At 33.7% G+C, this 22,303-nt stretch overlaps 1 protein-coding gene across 2 annotated transcripts in view; it reads left to right on the top strand.

Annotated features, from left to right (window-relative positions):
• The window catches only part of CFH (complement factor H), an 84,313-nt gene that overhangs the window by 46,266 nt on the left and 15,744 nt on the right, over window positions 1-22,303 (top strand). For both annotated transcript variants that reach the window (XM_082425425.1, XM_082425426.1), the window contains 7 exons: window positions 729-911; window positions 2,719-2,895; window positions 6,837-7,013; window positions 7,803-7,985; window positions 8,093-8,272; window positions 10,644-10,823; window positions 15,826-16,008. In XM_082425425.1, the coding sequence (XP_082281551.1) occupies window positions 729-911; window positions 2,719-2,895; window positions 6,837-7,013; window positions 7,803-7,985; window positions 8,093-8,272; window positions 10,644-10,823; window positions 15,826-16,008 (1,263 nt within the window). The remainder of the gene's footprint in view (window positions 1-728; window positions 912-2,718; window positions 2,896-6,836; window positions 7,014-7,802; window positions 7,986-8,092; window positions 8,273-10,643; window positions 10,824-15,825; window positions 16,009-22,303) is intronic.

The raw sequence follows: 22,303 nt of genomic DNA, 5'->3' as shown, positions 1-22,303 counted from the left end.
TTCATTCAATTCAAAATATTCAAAGTTTTCTCTTTTGATTTCTTCTTTATCCATGAGTTATTTAATAAATGAAGCTGAGCTCTGTGAAGAGACCCAGTAAGTGACAGAAATGTACTTTACTATTTCAAGTTTAGTTATACATAGTTTGAGGAAGCATCATTTAGTCCTTTGTAGAATGAATACATGTGTTGGTCATTGTCATCTTCATTGAACTCCATATATTGACATGGCTTTAAGCACCCAATTTTGATGACAAACATTTCAAATTCTCAGATACAAAGGCTATGGTAACTGTGGTGGAAGATTCTGAGATCATCACCTGATCTGAGCTACCCCAATTTGTTAACTGTGTTCTGGGTTGCTTAAGAGATCCAGACTAAGCAATGTTTTGAACAAGTCCCAGGAAAGGAAACCCATTGTTAATAGAGTTCTGACATGCTGTAGGATTCCAGATCCATTAGACAAACAGATTTCTAATAATTTCCTAGTAAGGATTCTGAGTACTTTAAATCTTGCTTTGTTCTAAAAAAATGAATAAAGTGTCTTGATTTAATACCTTTGGAAACTCATAGATTTTTTTCTCTCACACCAGAACTTAAATGATTAGAATTTTTCTAGGTTTACATTTATAAATGACTCCCCATTTTTCTATAGTTATATTATTTGTGTCCTTATAAAATGTTTATCAAATATATGCTTATCTTTTCCTTATGCTTTCTCCCTTTTAGAAACATGTTCAAAATCAGATATACAAATTAAGAATGGATTTTTTTCTGAATCTACCTTTACATATCCTTTAAATAAACAAACACAGTATAAGTGTAAATCAGGATATGTAACAGCAGATGGTAATACATCAGGATTAATTACATGTCTGCAAAGTGGATGGTCAATGCAACCTGAATGCATTAGTAAGTAATTGATTATTTTAGTATTCATTATCCTAATGATCACTCTAGAGAAGTTTTCTTTAACTTCATTCTTTTTATCCTTTTTTTTTTTTTTGCTGGGGTGGGGTGGTATGTGGTGTTGATGTGGTTCCATGGCTGTATTTGAAAAGATAAATTTTAAAATGTGTATCATTTTTTACCTTTTATGATTAATTACTAGTAGGGTAGAATATCATTGCATCCTTCACTTCAAGGTTTTTTCACTTTAAAACATCCCGTGATTAGAAACTAAATTAGCTAGAAGACATACCTATAGTCTGGTATAAACTCATTTATTTTTAGCTGAGTCCTTTATGCCAATTGTATCTGATTTTATTTTATGAGACTTTTATGTCAGAATCTTTCCTCCTAAGCCTAAAAGTTATGTTTTTAAGTGAAGATATGAGTCCATAGTGCATAATCTTCAAATAATATAACTTGTAAATTTTATATGTTTGAAACTGTAGGGTAGATCCACTTGCGAAAAATTCTCTGTTAGGAAATCTTCATAAACATCTAGTAGGACCAAATTCTGCTGTGCTGAGAGGTTTTTCTGTCCCACCACACAGACGTTTATGACGATTTTCTAAGGACAATTTGCTGAGTTTATCTTATTCATCCCAAAGCTGCACAATGATATTTTTGAAGTGATAGTTTACATATTCACTTCAAGAGAAGTGGATGTTTAAAATATCCCTTTCTACTGTTTACATTTTATTTCTTTTGCTTTCCAATGTCTATGCTTAATATGGGCACTAGCCAAAGAGAAAATGATAAAAGTTGCCCCCATATCAAATTCACTTTGCACTAATATGTGACCAATTTTCCATTCTAACGCTCTTTTCATGGAAGAGAAAAGTTCTCTATTACTTTTGTTTATACTAGTATAGTTTTGCTTTAATTTTTTAAAGTTTTAAGCTAGCTGGCTACATAACACAATATGAAATTTGAGATTAATTATTTAAACCTTTATTACAGTGTCACTCTATTACAGTGTTAGTGAAAATTGATACTGTTCAATTTTACTTTCTTATAAAGAAACATTTTACTTTCTTGTAACTTGTTATAAATAATAGAACTACTTCTGCATTCAACCTTGATAAATATAAAAGAATACACAACCATTAGAAATATATTTGGGAAAGCAAAATCAGCATGTGACTTTAAGTATTAGTGTGTTTTAAAGTAGAATTCTGTAGAATGTTTAAAAATTTACTTACCTTGTTGAAAATTACTTTTTTCAATTAATCAATTTTTCTCTGGCATATATGTCACAATTGCTAATAAGTTCAGCATATTAATTCAGAAAATGCTGTTATAAAAATAGTACAATACATCTGTAATGGCTTATTTTATTACTAGCATGGGAAAAATGTGTAAGTATAATTAAATTGAGAAGAACGTTCATAAAAGAAATATTTCAGAGACATTAAGTGTTGAGAAAAATGTTATGTAAAACATATTCTTTCAGGAATTCCCTGGCGATCCAGTGGTTAGGGCTCCGCACTCCCACTACAGGGGTCACGGGTTCGATCCCTGGTCAGGGAATTAAGATCCCGCAAGCCGTGTGTTGCAGACGAAAAAGACAATAACAGAAACATATTTTTTTCATTTTGAGTAACTATTTCAGGACAGTGATCTATCACTGGTATTCTTGGATTATTTTTGTATCATTATTTATTAGCACATACTAATTGGTAAAGCCCCCTTTCCCCTTGAGGTGAGACTTAATCAGATTGCCCACTAAATAATATTAGAAATGAAATATTTTTATTCCATTATCCATTAGAATCCTGTGATATGCCAGTATTTGAGAATGCCAGAGGCAGAAGCGATGGCACATGGTTTAAGGTCAATGACAGCCTGGACTACGAATGCCTTGATGGGCATGAGAGCCAAGATGGACACACCACAGGCTCCATCGTGTGTGGTGAAGACGGCTGGTCGGATAAACCTGCATGTTATGGTAAGAACTCCTTTTCAGGTGTTATTCTTTTCAAAATGAACATAATTAACAATAATCATCAGAAATGTTTTATTTTTACCAAATTTGACTGATCTAGAGTCATTGTTAAGGCACAATGATTAAAATCAAGATGTCTCCTTCTGCTTTAATATAAACTGGGTAGAGGGGAAGTTTTGAAATGCAAAGACTCACTCATTACCAAAATGACAGTGTCTTATAACCTCTTCAACTATTTTGCTCCTGAGTTTCTGCTTTATACCTCCTACCTTGAGTATTAATTTCTGCAGGTACTGAGAGGAGCTCTTTATTTTCCCACTGTGAGAAGTTCTGAGGACAGTGACATGAATCTCTTTTATCTTTGCCAATCAGCTGTCTTTTCTCCAGGGCTAGAAACAGGGCTACAGTCTCTGGCCAACTGAGTGGATGTTGAATGTTCCAAGCCAAGGGAACAGTATATGCAAAGCTTTGGCAACAAAACAATATTTGGGAAATACCAAGGTTAATGGATTCTACTCAAGGTGTGGGAGAACTTTATGAGCTGAGGCTGGATAGGAGGCAAAGGAAAGATTATCCAGGTTACTTCAGGGCATGTTCACATTTGGATTAATTTTATGATTGATGAAAGGTCATAAGGAATTTTAAGGAAAGGAATAATGTAATTTTATTTGGTTTCTTGAAAGTTTTTTTTTTTTTTTCAGGAAGCCATGTAGGGTGAGAAAGAGTGGGGATTAGATAAGGTTATGGCTGAAGAGATGCACAGCAGAGGATAGATTTGGGATATATTTTGTTGGCAGAAAACACAGATAATGTCACTAAATGGTGGATGTCGAAAAGAGCAAAAAGTCAAGGGACTCACGTGCTTGCTCTCCATTGCTTCATAAGTAAGCAGGTAAATGGAAATGACTTTGTCAGGTGCTACTGGCAAGAAAGAGAACACTTTGGGAAGAACACTGCAACTTTTGACTTGAACACATTGTGATTGGGCTGCCCATGGACCATAAAAATTGGATATATCCACTACAGAGTTGAATACATGGGTCTAGCCAGGAGATACACCTGTGAGATTATCACCCTATAAATAATGATATCGTGTTGGGAAAGAATGTAGAATGAAAACAGAAGAGAGATCAAGACTGAACCCTGAAGCATTCCAGCATTTAGGTGTCAGACAAAGAGGAATAGATGGCAAAGTAGATAGGAAAAAGGAGAACCCAGAGAATTTAGGGGAAAAACTTAGAAATGAATGTTTCATAGATGTGGAGGGAAGAAAATGTGTAAAGGTAAAGGAAGTATAATAGATCGAATAATGGTGAATCCTGTGGAGTCAGCCTGGATGGGTTCTAATTCCAGTTCTACAATTTGCTAAACATGTATCTTAGGGCAACAACCAAGCCTATTTGAAGCTTTGTTCATGCTTCCTAATCTGGAAAATGGATTAGTAATTACAAATGTTCTAATATTTCAAAGGATTTTGGACTAAATTATTCATATAAAGTTCTTACCATAGTGCCTGCCATACAATAAAATCAAGGAAATTGTCATCTAATTACATTATTATGATTGTTAGAGTGGTGAATATTTCTAATTCAGTAGATACGTCCAGTTAGAAGACTGTAAAAATGTGGTGGATTTGGCTACATAGAGGCCAACAAAAACTGCAACAGAGATGGTTTTGGATGGAGTAGACAGGAAAAAACCTACATAGAACCTGCTGAAAAAAATGATTAGTAAGAAACTTAATACAGCATGTGGACATAACTCTTTCAAAAGATTTGCTTGTGGCAGAGAAGAGGAGGTTCGGGATATATTGCTAGGGGAATTACGCACTGAATAAAGAATTGTTTTAAAAGGGAAAGATGAGAGTGTATTGAACGCTGAAGAGGATATGCTAGAGAGGGGAGCAGGCAGAGACTGAACACAGGAAGTTCCCTGTGAAGGAGAAGGGAAAGGAACCAGCGCTGCTGAGAAAATACTGGGCTTTGGTGGCAACAGCTCTGCTTCCAACTTCCTATCAGGAGGAAGGAAGGAAAATGGATGTGTAAGTCTAATGCTGAAAAGAAGCAGTCGCTGATGGTTTCTACTTTCCTTTGAGGTAGGAGACAAAGTCATGTGAGATTAAGTGGTGCACAGGGGAAGAAGGAGAAGGAACACTAGGCAGAGTAGAAAAGATTAAAAATAGAGATTTCAGACAGTCACACAGAGTGAATTTATAACGGAAATGAGACAGGCTTGTTCAAGTGTTCTGGGCACAAATTTCACTTTTCAGGCTGTCAGCAAACACCTAATATGTCCTAGAAGTAGGCTAAGAGAAAATGGTGAAAGATACTAACAGGGGATCTGCCTTTCAAGAGCTTTCATTCCACTATGAAAAAACAACAAATAATTAAGGTAAATAGTGAACCAAAAGGTAAAATATTTCTACTATATTTTCCAAATAACTGTATTCGAAGAACAAAAGAATCCAAGTGCTTAGAAAATAGGAGGGGACTGAAGGCTCTAGTTCCTACAGGAAGACATCTATGCAAAGAAAAGTTGGAAACCATTCATTCAGCATGGAGATAAAGGTCTGTGCAATAGCCAAGGCAGCAAAGAAATTGACCTATTTTAAAAATTCTGTATTGACTCCGACTCCAGGGGCGGATAGATGACATTGGAAGTGTAGGCAAGGAATGGATTGTAAAGTGTCTGGAGCTTATTCTAAGTAAAAGGAGAGGCTCTTAACATGATCATGGCTTTCTTAAAGTCACTGTCTTTATGTGAAGACAGCAGTTGGAAAATAGCCTACAACTGATGTTATTGTTAATGCAGCATTTTTCACAATATGATAAAATAGGAATTTTATATAAGCACAAAATATATAAACACAGACACATACCAATAAAAGTATTGCTATGTGGAAATTTGGAGTAGAATTTTTGGAAAGGAATCTCAGTTGTTCTCATCAAGCGTGACCTTCTCAACTAAGCTACAAAACTCAATATTAACACAAAAATGAAAACTATTTTTTGAGTTATTTTTTGTGACATTACTTTTAAAAATAGTTAACTTACATCTAACTTTATGATTATGTGTTAAGACTTGACTTTCAGATGGTATGAGTTTTCATTTTGGTAAAATTCTAATTTTCAAATTCCAGTTTTGAATTTTATAAGTTAATTAACAAGATAGGAAGATTCCAAATAAGAAAAATGCAATTTTTCATAATTTGTAGCAATGTCACAAATTTCATACATTTTATAAATTTGGGGATATAATTTTACACATTTCTAAATTGAATCAGGATAATTATAAATATATTAATAGTAAGATCATTTATAGGTACAAGAATAGATATTTGTATATCATATACATAATCATGACACCTAGAATATGCCTATCTCTGTGGCCTTGAACATGTTCCTCATTTTGTTTCATGTTTCAATTTGATCATGTTTCAGTTTGATTTCCACACTTGTAAAATTAAGGGATTTTTAATGTTCCTGTAACTCAAATACATGAGAAATGTCTCCCTTGTGTGTTCTGGTTTCCCAATCATATTTTTAAAAATACCATTTTTCATTTGTGTGCAATTTAAAAATTGTAGCATTCGTTTTCTTTAACGTGAGAGAATCTTTTTATGTTTTGAGACAGAAAAAGTAACATTAAATTTTATAAATGTCAGTGATAAAATCATATCCAGTTCAAACAAGCTGACTTAACAAATAAATTATCAGGACACATACGTTGCTGTTCAATACCTTAATATTTCTCAAAGAGCCCCATATGAATGGAGAGGGTGTATGAAACCTAATATGTAATGTTTTTCAAGGAAGAGCATTTATGTGCTGCCCCTCTGTATATGCATGCAGTACCCAGCACCTCATTTTTACATGACATATATAATATTTATTTGGCAATGATTAGTTATATATTCTCACTAAATTATTTGTCTCTTTCTATAGAAAGAGAATGCAGTATTCCACAAATGGAAAACAATTTAGATGCTAATCCCAAGAAAGACACATATAAATTTGGAGACGTGTTGAAATTCTCCTGCATACAAGGACGTATTATGGTTGGAGCAGATTCAGTTCAGTGCTACCACTTTGGATGGTCCCCTAATCTTCCAACATGTAAAGGTAAATATTTATCTTACAGCTGCTGAACAAGAGTTAAAACCTTAGACATCAACCATTTTTTTCCTCTCTTAATTTTCTGTCTGCTACCAGTGCATCTATAATCTAATGCATTAAGCCAGAGGTATACCCACCAAGGACAAGTGTTGGGTTGTAGATAAAACAGTTTTCCTTATTTAAGAAATTAATCTCCAGTTGCTTCTTGAAATGTGTGGTGGAAGTATCCACAGATATGTATAAGGAACCTGACACTGGCAGGATTTCTTGTTAGTTTTCCTTTTGCCTACAATTCCACCATTAATATCGAACATTGTATATAATGTGGGACTTACCTTAAGTGTCATCAAGTGTGTCTAAACAATGTTCAAGTAGCTTATAGTCAATTCAATCATATGTATGGCTGGAATAAAAGTTAAAACTTGATCAAATGCTTGTTTCAAAGGATGATATTTTCTCAAAAAGTTTTGATACAATGTTTCCATGGAATAAGAATATTACTATAATTTACACACCCATATTGATTAATTGGTTTGCATACCTATTTAGGGTATCTAGATTATTGAACATGTTTTCTGGGCTTACATAGACTTCCAATATGTTAGCTCAGGATGAGTAATAGAACTAGGAAACAGAGTCTGGTGTAAACACCATTGTTTTTTCATTGTTTAAGAATGCTAAAATAAATTATGTAATAAATAATAAACTAATTAACAAAAAATCTCTGCATTTGCTGGATTTTTAAGTTGTAAAATAGACCACGTAACCATTATTTACACAGTATGTCTACTGTAGGGCAAGTAAAATCGTGTGCTCCACCTCCTCAACTCCTCAGTGGGGAAGTTAAAGAAACACAGAAAGAAGAATATGGACACAGTGAGGTGGTGGAATATGTTTGCAATCCTGGATTTCTGATGAAGGGCTCTCATAAAATTCAGTGTGTTGATGGACAATGGACAGCTTTGCCCGTGTGTATTGGTAATGTATTAAAAATAGTAATATTTAAAGGTAAATCAACACTTTTATTTGTATTCTTATACAAACTTAAATGATAAAGACGAACATATTTCTGTGAAATTTTCCAGAGGAGAAGAGTACCTGTGGAGATATACCGGAACTTGATCACGGCTATGTCAACCATTCTGCCCCTCTCTATCACCATGGAGACTTGGTTGAGTTCAGTTGCAGAGAAGCATTTACAATGATTGGACCCAGATCAGTCACATGTATTAGTGGAAAGTGGACCCAACCTCCTCAGTGTATTGGTGAGAATGCACTTCTCAAATTGACACTTAACATTTGCAACCATATTGTTGAAATTTAGAGATATCCTTGAAAATGTCAGCTTAAATTATAATGATTCCCAACATTTGTTGTTTATAATTCAATATGTGTCTGAAGAGGAAAAGAATAAACTAGAAGAGAATTTTATGAATCTTTCTGTCCTGATATTAACATTGTTTATCTTTACAAGTGTGAAGCTAAATCTTACTGATATTCACATGATTAAAATATGAGTACTAGTTACCAGGAAAATACAACTATCTCTGCAGAAATACCATTTTTGTTTTTATATGATACTCTTTCTTTTAGGACCTTTAAAACAAGGAAATATAGCTAAGAAAATACCCATTTCATGCATTCCTTTAGGAATCTTGCCTCTCTCAAAACTTCTAACAATGATGATTTCTCAGTCAGTTTCAAATGCAGCAAAAAGAAGTTAATGTGCTGGAGGGAAGGTGGGCTCAGGCCCTCCCAGTCAGTAGGTAACTCAGTCACAGGAGGCCCTTGGGCTGGGGTCAGGAACCTGCCCTGACTGATGCATTTCACTGTAAGTGAATCATCCTGACCTTTGGATGACCAAGTCTTTGATGACTGACCGGGAGAATCTTAGCTATCTTCCTTCACTTTTCCCTTAGTTGACTTCTTTCCTGGAGTTTTCCTGGGTCCTGCACTCAAAGAGAGCCCTGGATGCCCAGTCTTATTTATTCATCAGATTTCTAGTCATTAATTATTCCAAGAAGAAGGTAGGGCTTAGGCTCAGGCTCCATGAGAGCAGGTATTCATACCTGTTGTGTTCACTGATATATTGCCAATACCAGAAGACTGGCTGACAGATGGGAGATATTCAATAGGAGCTTATTAAGTTAATCAGTAAATTTCATTGTTTATTACTCCCTACAGTTTTACTTAACACAGTCCTGTCCAAGGTATTGCCAGTTCTTCACCAACCCTCATCTTTATCCTCTTCCATCTCCACAAATGACCTCGCCTCATTAACTTTTCATTCTACCTTACACCAAAGCATGTGCTTCAATTATTACTCCCCTGATCTCAGAGTTTTCCTTGCAAAGGTTAATCCTCTACCTGTATTCAGTTTAACGTAATCCCTCTCAGCTATAATAGACCTTATTCCAATTTTCTCCTCTCAGTGTTTATTTTGTAACTCTGTCTAGTCTAGATTTTCATTCTTCTTACTATATTTATTTTCTCCTAATAAATAAGTTTGCTTTCCTTTCAGAAACCAGTCAATCATAGGATGACGACAGCAGGCACCACTGCTCCTTTTGAGTATACATCTTCCTTCAGTTACTGTTCCCTGAAGAATACTGTCGGCTTTGTCTCCCTCAACACTCTGAACGAATCCTAAAAATAGGGCTGATTCTCAAGCCTCTAGTGTGTTTTGAATTCATCTCCTTATTTCATGTTATTTTTTCAGGGTTGCATTTTCAAATCATTATTTTTCGAGGGCCAACTACTTGACTTTTCTTTATTCTGTTATCCTCACTTGACTCTTATCACTAACAAATCATTAACAAATACTACCAAAGACCTATACTGATATTTTGTCATATTCAAAAAGGACTTCCACCTGCATTGATTTTTTGAAATAGGTAGCTATACAAAAAGCTTTTTTAGTCCATATTTACCTTTTTTTCTGGAGCCAGAAAAAAAATTGTTATTATGGCATTATATTGGATCATAGAATGACCTGGTGTGTAATATAGCTTCTCAAAGACTCTACGTGTATATACAGAAAACAGGTTTTAACTTTAAGTACCCACTTTCTTATTCCAAGTATTTGTTATTTTTTGGTGATCGTTCAAAAGATCTGCTTAAAAATTAAGATTCTATAAAAAAAAACCCTTAGATGTACTTTTCTTACTATGTTTCATTACTTTTCTTGAAAAAATATATATAAACTAGCAACTTGATATTCTATGTCCACACATAATTGTTTTTATTTTAATGTTTTAAGATTGTGAATTAAAAGTAATGCAGAGATGCTTCAGATCTAAAAACAAATGAATGTGAACATTTGCACATGTTTCAAGTTTGGGACCAGATTATTCATGCGATGACTATTCACTATGTAGATCATGCAAAAATGTTCCAATCCAAAATGCAGAATGTCTTAAAGATGGATATTTTCTCTGAAATTTCAAAAACTGGATGCAGGACTCAGGTTCATATATAATAGTCCATTTCATGCAATTTGATCAGTAATAACTTGGTTGGTGGAATTTGTAGGCATAAATTGTAAGTTCATCATATTACTGACTCCATAGCTATTTATGGTATTTGTTATTTGGTTCTTAGAATTAGTCTTTTCAAGGGAATATTTTCATTTTATAGCGACAGAGGAACTTAAGAAGTGTAAATGGTTAAAAATATTTGCATCTGAGGGAAATCCATCAGATACGATTGAATTTGACCATAACACCAACAAAAGTTACAAATGTCGAGGAAAATCAGAATACAAACACTCAATCTGTATAAATGGAAGATGGGATCCTGAAGTAACCTGCAAAGAAGGTAAACTCTTCTTTATAATGTTTTCAAAAATGTATTCTATTTCTTTCTAACTTGTAAAAGTAGTATCTTTGTGTCTTCCAAGGAAATTGTTATTTATCATTACAAATAATTTTCAATCTGAAAGATAATTTAGAAACAAACCAAAACACTGTTTCTAAATATTAATTGTATCGTGTGCATTAGTCAGCTATATGACACAACACCCAGAACGTTGGTGGCTTTAAATTAACATCTGGGCAGTAGGTGTGCTCATTAGCATGGGAAAACCATTGCTTCTGATTTCTTACATTACACATAAATGTGCTTATGTCTATGCTGAACTATTATGTATTTATTCATGTATCTATTTATGTATCAATCTATGTATCTATCTATTTATATATATTTATGTATCTATCAAGTCATCTATTTATCTATTTGTGTGTCTATAGCTATCTTAAAAAGTCTTGAATTATATTGACACCACCAATTCCAATTGAATAGGCTCATTTCAGTTTTTTACTTTCACATCTGTATCTCTCTTCTCTAACTGTAGGACACCTTGACTCACTATCCTCAATATTTTTACCAATTTCTACAAGCCTATAATATACAGAAAGTAGCTTCAAACCAATATAAAAACAAATCTACTATCTAGTGTTCAACATCTTATAGTTCTTTCTTATATGCAGTTCTCTATGTAAAAATCATACCACACTAAAGCTGTTAAAGGAGAATAAATTATTTAGAAAAACATAAATATTTGGGAATTAAACAACAAACTTCTAAACAAGTGCCATAGCAATATACAATGTGTACTGTATATTATACATGATACATTTATGATTGCTTAGTCCTTGTGAATTAACTTTTTTTTTTATAAATCTGATTTTTTTTAATTAATTAATTAATTTATTTATTTTTGGCTGTGTTGGGTCTTTGTTTCTGTGCGAGGGCTTTCTCTAGTTGTGGCGAGCGGGGGCCACTTTTCATCACGGTGCGCGGGCCTCTCACTTTCGCGGCCTCTCTTGCTGCGGAGCACAGGCTCCAGACGCGCAGGCTCAGTAGTTGTGGCTCACGGGCCCAGTTGCTCCGCGGCATGTGGGATCTCCCCAGACCAGGGCTCGAACCCGTGTCCCCTGCATTGGCAGGCAGATTCTCAACCACTGCGCCACCAAGGAAGCCCAACTTTTTTATTATTATAAAATATTTATTTATAGTTTTTGTAACACACCTTGTCTGCAAGTCTATATTAGCTTATTTAAATATAGTTAATTTATTTAAAACAATTTATTACTTGCATATGATAAAGGAATGCCCAACAAATTTCAGGTAATCAATGTCCTCAAATTATTCTCTCCAAATTAAAAGCAAATATAAAATTAAAAGAGAACTTGCTACACAACTGCCTCTTTAAGGAAACAAGTAATATTTAGAGGCAGTGAAGTACATGTGTTCTTCTACATTTTCTTCTAGAAGCTTCATAGTTTTAGTATGTATATTTAAGTATATCATCCATCTTACATTAACATTTGAGTATTGCATAAAATAGGAGTTGATTTTTTTATGTATGGATAGCCAATTGTTTTAGCAATATGTGTGGAAAAGACTTTGAAATGAAAATCAATTGACTATGGAAGTGTTGATTTATTTCTGGACTTGCTATTCAGTCCATTTATCTATTTGTCTATCTTTATTCCTGCCAAATTGCCTTTGTAACTAGCTTTTTAGTAGACTTGAAGTCTGTGAAGTCTGATATGTAGTCTACAAGTATGTTCCTCCTACTCAAAATTGTTTTAGTTATTCTGGTCTTTACATTAACATAGAAATTTCAGGGAAAGCTGATTAATTTTTATAAAATATTTGTTTGTATATGGAAAGGGATGGCTTTATAATGAGAAATAAATTAGGGAGAATTGACATCTTTACCATATTGAATATTCACATCATAAACATGGTATGTCTCTTTATTTATTTCTGCTTCTGTTTTTCCAGTAATGTCTTAAGCGTAAAACACTTATAGTTCTAAAAAATTTTGAATTTACATGTGAAGTCATCTGATATGTAGTTTGCTTTTTTTGGAAGTTTCCCTTGATGAAGAATTCAATTTCAATAGGGAGTGTGCTATTCACATTTTTGATATTGTCTTTTGTCAAGGTGTGAAAGTTGTATTTTTCAAGAAATGTCTCCATTTTACCTAATTTATGAAATTGATTGATGTAAAATTCTTTCTAATAGTCACTTAACATTCTATTTTTCTTTTAATTCTACAGTATATTTGGTGATATCACTTCTTTCATTCTTGGTGTTGATAGTTGTTTCTCTCCTTTATTTTGATCTTCTCCCAAGAGTTTTGTTTTTCAATATTATTATATTCAAATAACCAATTTTAACACTCTTGATTTTCTCCATTTCCTCTCTTCTCTAATTTTTAGCTTTGTTAATTTTCTCTGTTTCCTCTTTTCTATTCATCTTTCTCAATTTTCTCTCTTTTCTGGACTTAATTTTCCTTACTTATAATTTCTTGAGTTTAATTTTACTCTCTCATTTCTTAAGATAGAAAATTAAAACATTGATTTAAGCCGTCCTACTTTCTAAATGTAAACCTGTAAAACTGCCTTTTTCCCTTCTAAGTGCTGCTTTAGCTGTGTCTCAAAAAATTATAAATATATCCAATTTACTTTCATTTAGTTCTATGTGGAATATTTTCTAATATTCCTAATGACTTCTTCTTTGACATGGCAGTTGTTTAGAAGTTTGTTGTTTAATTCCCAAATATTTATGTTTTTCTAAATAATTTATTCTCCATTTAAGAGCTTTATTGTGGTATGATTTTTATATAGAGAGCTGAATATATTTAATGTATACAGTTTGATGAGTATCATGGGTGTTTGCATAGATAATTTATTCTTATTGATTTCTAATCTAATTCAATTGTCACAGAATACACTGTGTAATTTTTCAATATTTTGAAATTTGTTGTTTCTTTATTACACAGCATATTGCCTATCATTGTGGTATTTCCTTTTTCATATAAAGCATATGTATAATCTAGTTGCTAGATCAGGATAAAGTGGTTCCTAGTGTTCTAAAAATTTATCTATGTCTTAAAATGTTTTTTTCTAGTTGTTCTATCAGTCAGAGTAAGAAGGGTATCAGTATTGTTAACTAGGATTATGGATTTGTCTATTTCTTCTTTTAGCTCTGTCCATCTTTGCTTCATTTATTTGATATATTTTTAGATACATTATACATTTATGATTGCTTAGTCCTTGTGAATTAACTTTTTTATAATTATACAATATTTCTTTATAGCTCTTGAAATACACCTTGCCTGGAAGTCTATATTAGCTTATTTAAATATAGTTAATTAATTTAAAACAATTTATTACTTTCATACGATAAAGGCATTCCCAACAAATTTCAAGTAATCAATGTCCTCAAATTATTCTCTCTAAAGTAAAAGCAAATATAAAATTAAAAGAGAGCTAGCTACACATCTTATTCACACATGTCACAAATCCCTAAACTAAAAAACCCCATTTTCGGTGGTTTACTAACAGAAAATACGTTAAATTAAGTAAAATGAAAAGGAAAACAGTATTCTTTGAAATCTATGGGATACAGCAAAAACAGAGATATTTGTAGTTTAAAGCATGCATTACAAAACAAGGAACAAACTTAAAGTAATAGGAAGTACAATCTGGAATCTAGAAAAGAACATACACCCAAAGAACATAGAAGGAAAGAATAATTAAAATTAAAATATCAATTATTATAATAAGCTAAAAAATCATAAATAGCTGATTTACAGAATATTAATTCAGTTTATAGGGAAATGTAGTGGATAGACCAACTTCTTCAAGACTTATTAAGAAGTACAGGTTAATATTATTAGGACAAAAGTGGTTAAACATCAGACACAAGAGAAAATAAATTCTTGAAAATACATTGAAAAAAAATGTCAAGATAGTTAAAACAGAAATAAGAAAAATATTTTGGATGAAATATAAAATACTTCTATTGATGTAGAGCAAAATAGAAAATCTGATGATACTAGTAAGCATGAATGAAGTGTATTCAGTCAAATATTTCTCTGAATTTAATACAAAATATTGAACAATTGAAAGGATTTACAAGACTTTCCAGTATATACTTGCATACGGCTTCTAATGAAATAAAAGTACAGTATGGCAGGAGAAAACAAAATCAAGGAGTCACAGAGAGGTCCAAAATCTTCCAGGTATAGTCATGCAGAATCTTCCCTCAGGTGAGCAGGACAGGCTTTGTCTTCAAATTATGAACTGCCAATATATATCTGAGGTATCTCAATTTTATGGGACTCAGACACAGTTTACAGAGGGGTCTTTTATACCCTGCTGGTCACGTAACTAAAGCCAGGTTGTCTAATCCGTTAAACCAGGTGTATTTCATCAATCTATATATCTCTTAACAGCACAGGAAAGCTAGTAAATTGTACCTCCAGAAGAGTTCTGAACTGTAAACAGTATACTATAAATCCCAGTGAACATATCTAATTCTTACCTTGGCCAAGACTCTGCATCAAATTAATCGATCATTAACTAAGTGTAATTTTTCCTCTGGCTAATCTGCTTCCACTGGGAGAAAATCTTGTGAGGGTTTTAAGCCGATTCCAATACATCTGATCACCGATATCTGTAAAAAACAATACCCTTATATCAGTTTTTACTTAGTGCCTGTAATTGAGTGAGCAATTCACTTAGAACATCCTAAAGGTTAGAAGTAATTAAAATCAATTTTACGTAAATTATGCAAGATTGACCACAGAAAGAACAGAAGGAAGAACCTGCAAGGAAGACCATGACACTGTAAACCAAGTGTGATATATTAAAGTACTAAACAAGCTTAAGAGTATAATTAAGAGTCTAATATTGTTTAATCATTTATGATATATTATTAGAGCTTTCTATTTATTGAAAATTATTCCTTTAATATTTTTAACATGGTTTTTAATCAAGAAATCTAATTTTAATATTTTCAGAAGCACAAATACAATCATGCCCACCCCCACCTCAGATTCCCAATACTCGAGATATGACAACTACAGTGGCATATCAGGATGGAGAAAAAATATCTATTCTCTGTCAAGAAAATTATCTAATTCAAGATGCAGAAGAACTTGTGTGCAAGGATGGGAGATGGCAGTCAATCCCACGCTGTATTGGTCAGTAGTGCATAACTTACTTTATAACATTCTTTTAAATAAGATTAATACTCCTCTAAGCTTTGTATGGATCAGCAAGGTCAAGGTCTCTCTATTCCACTTTATCTTGAAATGGTAAATCACAATTAAGTATATAAATTAATGAACATTCTTTCACTTCTAGTGTGAAGTAAATACAGACAAAATCTTTGGCCTACTATGTAAATACCAGGTAAAATTTATGTTTATGCATATTTTATTCCTAATGATCAAAAGGACAAGAATGAAGGGGCAGTTGGGCTGCCCAGCCTGGGAGTCACACACTTGGAGGATAAGCCCCCAGCATGTCTGACTTAGAAGACCAGTGTAGCTTGTGTACAGGAAAGCCAGAGGGCTGTAGGAAACAGAGATTCTGTTCTTAAAAGGCACACAAAAATTCTCACTTGCTCCATGTCCCAGTGCAGAGGCAGTAATTAGAAAGAAGTCTGGGTTAGACTGACTTGCTGATCTTTGTGAACCTCCCAGAGAGGCAGGAGGCAACTGGGGACATGGATGCTGGTGCCAGCCATTATAAGAGACAAGTGCCACTTTGGAGTTCTCCCTATAGCTTATTAGCACCAGAAGCTTACCAACCCACGACAGCACCAACTCCAGGCCCCACCAGGCCCCACAGCTCCTACAATGGGACCTGGCCCTGTTCCTGGGTGGGACAGCACCAGCCCAGGTACCCTTGGGTCCTGCAGCCAGCTGCCCCAGGACTTGGTCCTGCCCACCAGTGGCTGACAGCCTCTGCATGAGGCAGAGTATGGTAGCCAACCAGGTGGGGGGCCAGCCCCACCTACCAGTGCACCCAATTGGCCTTGCTAAAACAGATGGGCACCCTTATAGCATATAGATCTGGTGTATAGATCCTACAGAGGGGAGCATGCTGCTGGGTCCCATAGACTTTTCCTACATAAGGTCACTCCTCCAAGATCAGGAACATGCCTCACACATATAAATACAGAGAATTAGGCAAAATGAGGAGACAGAAAAATACATTCCAAATGAAGGAGCAAGACAAAATCTCAGAAAAAACTCTAAACAAAGTGGAGATAAGCAGTATGCCCAATAGAGTTCAAGGTAATGACCATAACAATGCTCAATGAACTCTGGAGAAGAATGGATGAAAACAGTGAGAATTTTAAGAAAAAGGTAGAAAATATAAGGAAGAGCTAAACAGAACTGAAGAATACAGCAGCTGAAATGAAAAATTACACCAGAGGGAGTCAACAGCAGATTAGAGGATTCAGAAGAATGGATCAGTGATCTGCAAGACAGGGTAGTGGAAACCACCCAAACAGCACAGGAAAGAGAAAAAAGAATTTTAAAAAAATGAGGATAGCTTAAGGGACATCTGCAACAACACCGAGTATAGTAACATTCTCATTATAGGGATCCCAAATAAAGAGAGACAGAGAGAAGCAGAGAACGTATTTGAAGAAATAATAACTGAAACATTCTAACAAGACAGAAACAGACTTCCAGGTTTGGAAATCAGAAAGTCCCAAACAACATTTACTCAAAGAGGACCACACCAAGACATATTATCATTTAAATGGCAAAAATTAAAAATAAAGAGAGAATCTTAAAAGTAGGAAGAGAAAAGCCATTAGGTACATACAAGAGGACTCCTCTAAGACTATTAGCAGATTTTTCTGCAGAAACTTTGCACGCCATAAGGGAGTGGCAGAACATACACAAAGTGATGAAAGGAAAAAACTTACAACCAAGATGACTGTATCGAGCAAGGCTATCAAAGGATGGATCAACAGTTTTACAGATAAGCAAATGATAAAAGAGTTCAGCAGCACTAAAATGACTTTACAAGAAATGCTAAAGGGACTTTATAAGAGGAAAAGTAAAGACCACAACTAGAAATAAGAAAATTACAAAAGAAAAAAATCTTAATGGTAAAAGCAAACATACAGTAAAGGTAGTAGGTGCTAGTAGGAAGGTTAAAAGACAAAAATAGTAAAATCCTCTGTATCCACAATAAGTAGTTAATAGAAACATAAAACAAAAGGATGTAAAATATGAGGTGGGGAATAGAAATGCAGGGTTGTTAGAATGTGTTTGAACTTAAGAGACTATCAACTTATAACCACATATGAATATAGGTTGTTATATATGAATCTAATAGTAACAACAAAACAAAAAATCTATAATAGATCCACACACACAAAAGAAAGTAATCCAAACATAACACTAAAGATAGTCGTTAAATCACAAAGGAAGAGAGAACAGAAGAAAGGAACAAAAAAGAATTACAAACACAACCAAAAAACAATTAACAAAATGGCAATAGGTACTTACCTATCTATAATTACTTTAAATATAAATGAACCAAAATGCTCCAATCAAAAGACATAGACTGGCTGAATTGATTTAAAAAAAAAAAAAGACGCATATATATGCTGCCTATAATCACTCATTTCAGATCTAAAGAAACACTCAGACTGAACGTGAGGGAATGGAGAAAAGCATTTTATGAAAATAGAAATAAACACAAATCTGGGGTAGCAAAATTTATATCAGACAAAATAGACTTTAAAACAGAGACTGAAACAAGAGACAAAGAAAACATTATATAGTGAGAAAGGGACCAATCCAACGAGATTATGCAACAGTTTTAAATATATATGCACCCAACATAGAATCACCTAAGTACATAAAGAAAATACTAACAAACACATACAGAGAAATAGACAGTAACAAAACAATAGTAGAGGACTTTAACTTCCCAGTTACGTTTAAGGACAGGTCATCCAGACAGAAAATCAAGTTTAAATCCAGTGAAGAAACATTGGACTTAAACTTTAGGTCGGATGGACTTACTAAACATATATAGAACATTCCATCCAAAACCATCAGATAAACATTCTTTTCAAGTGCACATGGAACATTCTCCAGGATAGATTACATCTTGGCCACAAAAGAAAGTTAAGAACATTGAAATCATAGCCAGCATCTTTTCTGACCACAAATGTATGAGACTAGACTTCAACTACAGGAAAAAAACCCCAAAAGTGCAAACAGTTAGAGGTTAAACAATATGCTACAAAACAACCAAGGGGTCACTGAAGAAATCAAAGAGGATATTAAGAAAAATACTTGGAGACAAATGAAAATGAAAAAACAATGGTCCAACATCTATGGGACTCAGCAAAAGCAATTCTAAGAGAGAAGTTTATAGTGATACAGGCCTACCTCAGGAAAGAAGAAAAATCCCAAGTAAATAATCTAACCTTAGACCTAAAGAAACTAGAAAACGAAGAGTAAACAAAACCCAAAGTTAGTAGAGGGAAAGAAATAATAAATACAGAGGAGAAATGAATGAAATAGAGGCTTAAAAAACAATAGAAAATATCAATGAGACTAAGAGCTAGTCATTTGAAAAGATAAACACAATTGATAAACCTTTAGAAAGACTCATCAAGAAAAAGAGATGAGGGTCTGACTCAATAAAATCAGAAATGAAAGAGGAGAAGCTACAACTGATACCACAGAAATATAAAGAACCATAAGAGATTACTATGAACAATTACACACCAATAAAATGCACAACCAAGAAAAACTGATAAATTCCATGTAATGCACAATTTCTCAAATATAAATCAGGAGAAATATAGAAAATATGAACAGACTGATTACCAATTAAAATTGAATCAGTAATTTTAAAACCCAAGAAACAAAAATCCAGGACCAGACAGATTCACAGGTGAATTCTGCCATTTACAAAAGAGTTAACACCTATTCTTCTCAAAATATTCCAAAAAATTTGAAGAGGAAGAACACTTCTGAACTTATTCTGCAAGTTCAGCATCACCCTGAGACCAAAACCAAAGATGGTGCAAAAAAAAGAAAATTACAGGCCAATATCACTGGTGAACTGAGGTGTAAAAATCTTCAATCAAATATTAGCAAACCAAATTCAACAATACATTAAAAGGATCATACACCATGATCAAGTGGGACTTTTCAGAGGGATTCAAGTATGTTTCAATATCTGCAAATCAATGTGATATACATCAACAAATTGAAGAATAAAAATGATATGATTATCTCAATAGATTCAGAAAAAGCTCTTGACAAAATTTAATATCTATTTATGTTAAATCTCTCAGTGAAGTGGGTAGAGGGGAAACATACCTAAACATAATAAAGGCCATATATGACAAACGTCCTGCCAATGTCATACTCAACGGTGAAAAGCTAAAAGCATTTCCTCTAAACCAGGAACAAGACAAGGATGCCCACTCTCTCCAATTTTACTCAACATAGTATTGGAAGTCCTAGACACAGCAATCAAACAAGAAAAGAAATAAAAGGAATTCAAATTGGAAAGGAAGAAGTAAAACTATCACTATCTGTAGATAGCATGATACTATACATAGAAAAACACCACCAAAAACTATTAGAACTAATAAATGAATTCATTAATGTTGCAGGGTATAAAATTAATATACAGAAATATGTTGCATTTCTATGCCCGAACAACAAAGTTTTAGAGGGAGAAATCAAGAAAGCAATCCCATTTACAATTGCATCAAAAAGAATAAAATAGCTAGGAATAAATCTAACCAAGGAGATAAAAGACTTGTACTCTGAAAACTAAAAGAAATTGATGAAATAAATTGAAGATGACAAAACAAATGGAAAGATATCATGTTCACGAACTGGAAGAATTTATATTGTTAAAATGACCATGCTACTAAAAACAATCTACAGATTCAATGCAATCCTTATTAAATTACCAATGGCATTTTTCACAGAATTAGAACAATTTTTTTTTTATTTGTAAGGAAGCACAAAAGACCACAAATAGCCAAAGCAATCTTGAGAAAGAAAACTGGAGCTGGAAGAATCAGGCTCCCTGACTTCAGACTATACTACAAAGCTAGAGTAATCAAAATAGAATGGCATTGGCACAAAAACAGACACATAGATCTATGGAACAGATTAGAGACACCAGTAATATACCCACATTTATATGGTCAATTAATCTATGACAAAGGAGGCAAGAACGTCATGGGGAAATGATTGCCTCTGTAAATGGTGTTGGGAAAACAGATAAGTTACATGCAAAAGAATCAAGCTGGACTACTTTCTCACATAATATACAAAAATAAAATGAAAATGAATTAAAGACTTAATTGTAACTCTTGAATCCATAAAACTTCTAGAAGAAAACAAAGGCAGTATGCTCTTTGACATCAGTTTTAGCAATATTTTGTTTTTTTGGTTTTTTTTGGATACGTCTCCTCAGGCAAGGGAAACAAAAGCAAAAATAAGCAAACGGGACTGCATAAAATAAGAAAGCTTTTCCACAGCAAAGAACGATCAATAAAATGAAAGAGGCAGCCTACTGAATGTAGGAAGATATTTGCAAAGGATATATCCATTAAGGGGTTAATATTCAAACTATACAAAGAATTAATGCAACCAACATCAGAAAAACAAATAACTCAACTAGAAAATGGGCAGAGGACCTGAATAGACATTTTTTCCAAAGAAGACATACAGATGGCCAACAGACACATGAGGAGAGGCTCAACATCACTAAAAGTCAGACAAATGCATGTCACAACCACAGTGAAATGTCCCTTCACACCTGTCTTAATGGCTGTCATCAAAAAGACAATATCAAGTGTTGGCGAGGATGTGGAGAAAAGGAAATCTTTGTGCACTGTTGGTGCGATTGTAGATTGGTGCAGCCACTATGGAAAAGAGTATGGAGTTTCCTTAAAAAACTAAAAATAGAACTGCCATATGATCTGGCAATTCCACTTCTGGGTATTTATTCAAAGGAACCAGAAACATTTGAAAAGATATATGCACTCCAATGTTCATTGCAGCATTACTTACAATAGCCAAGGTTTGGAATCAACCTAAGTGTCCATTGATAGAGGAGTGGATTAAGAAGATGTTTTATATATACACACACAGAATGAACTATTACTGAGCCATAAAAATGACACATTTCCATTTGCAACAACATGGATGGATCTAGGGTGTATTATGGTTAAGTAAAATAAGTCAGGTAGAAAAAAACAAATGCCACATGGTCTCACATATACGTAGACTCTAAAGAAGCCAGGGGGATGTGTATTCAGCATAAGGAATATGGTCAACGATATTATAATAACTTTGTATAGGGACAGATTGCTATCAGACATCCTGCTGGTCATTTCATAATATGTGTAAAAGTCAAATCATTATGTAGTAGACCTGAGACTAACACAATATTTTTTTAATTTATTTTTTTCACACCTTT

The sequence above is a fragment of the Balaenoptera physalus genome, assembly GCF_965194825.1.
Source record: "Balaenoptera physalus genome assembly, chromosome: 1".
In the NCBI taxonomy this organism is placed as follows: domain Eukaryota; kingdom Metazoa; phylum Chordata; class Mammalia; order Artiodactyla; family Balaenopteridae; genus Balaenoptera; species Balaenoptera physalus.
This window is presented reverse-complemented; position numbering and strand designations above follow the sequence as displayed.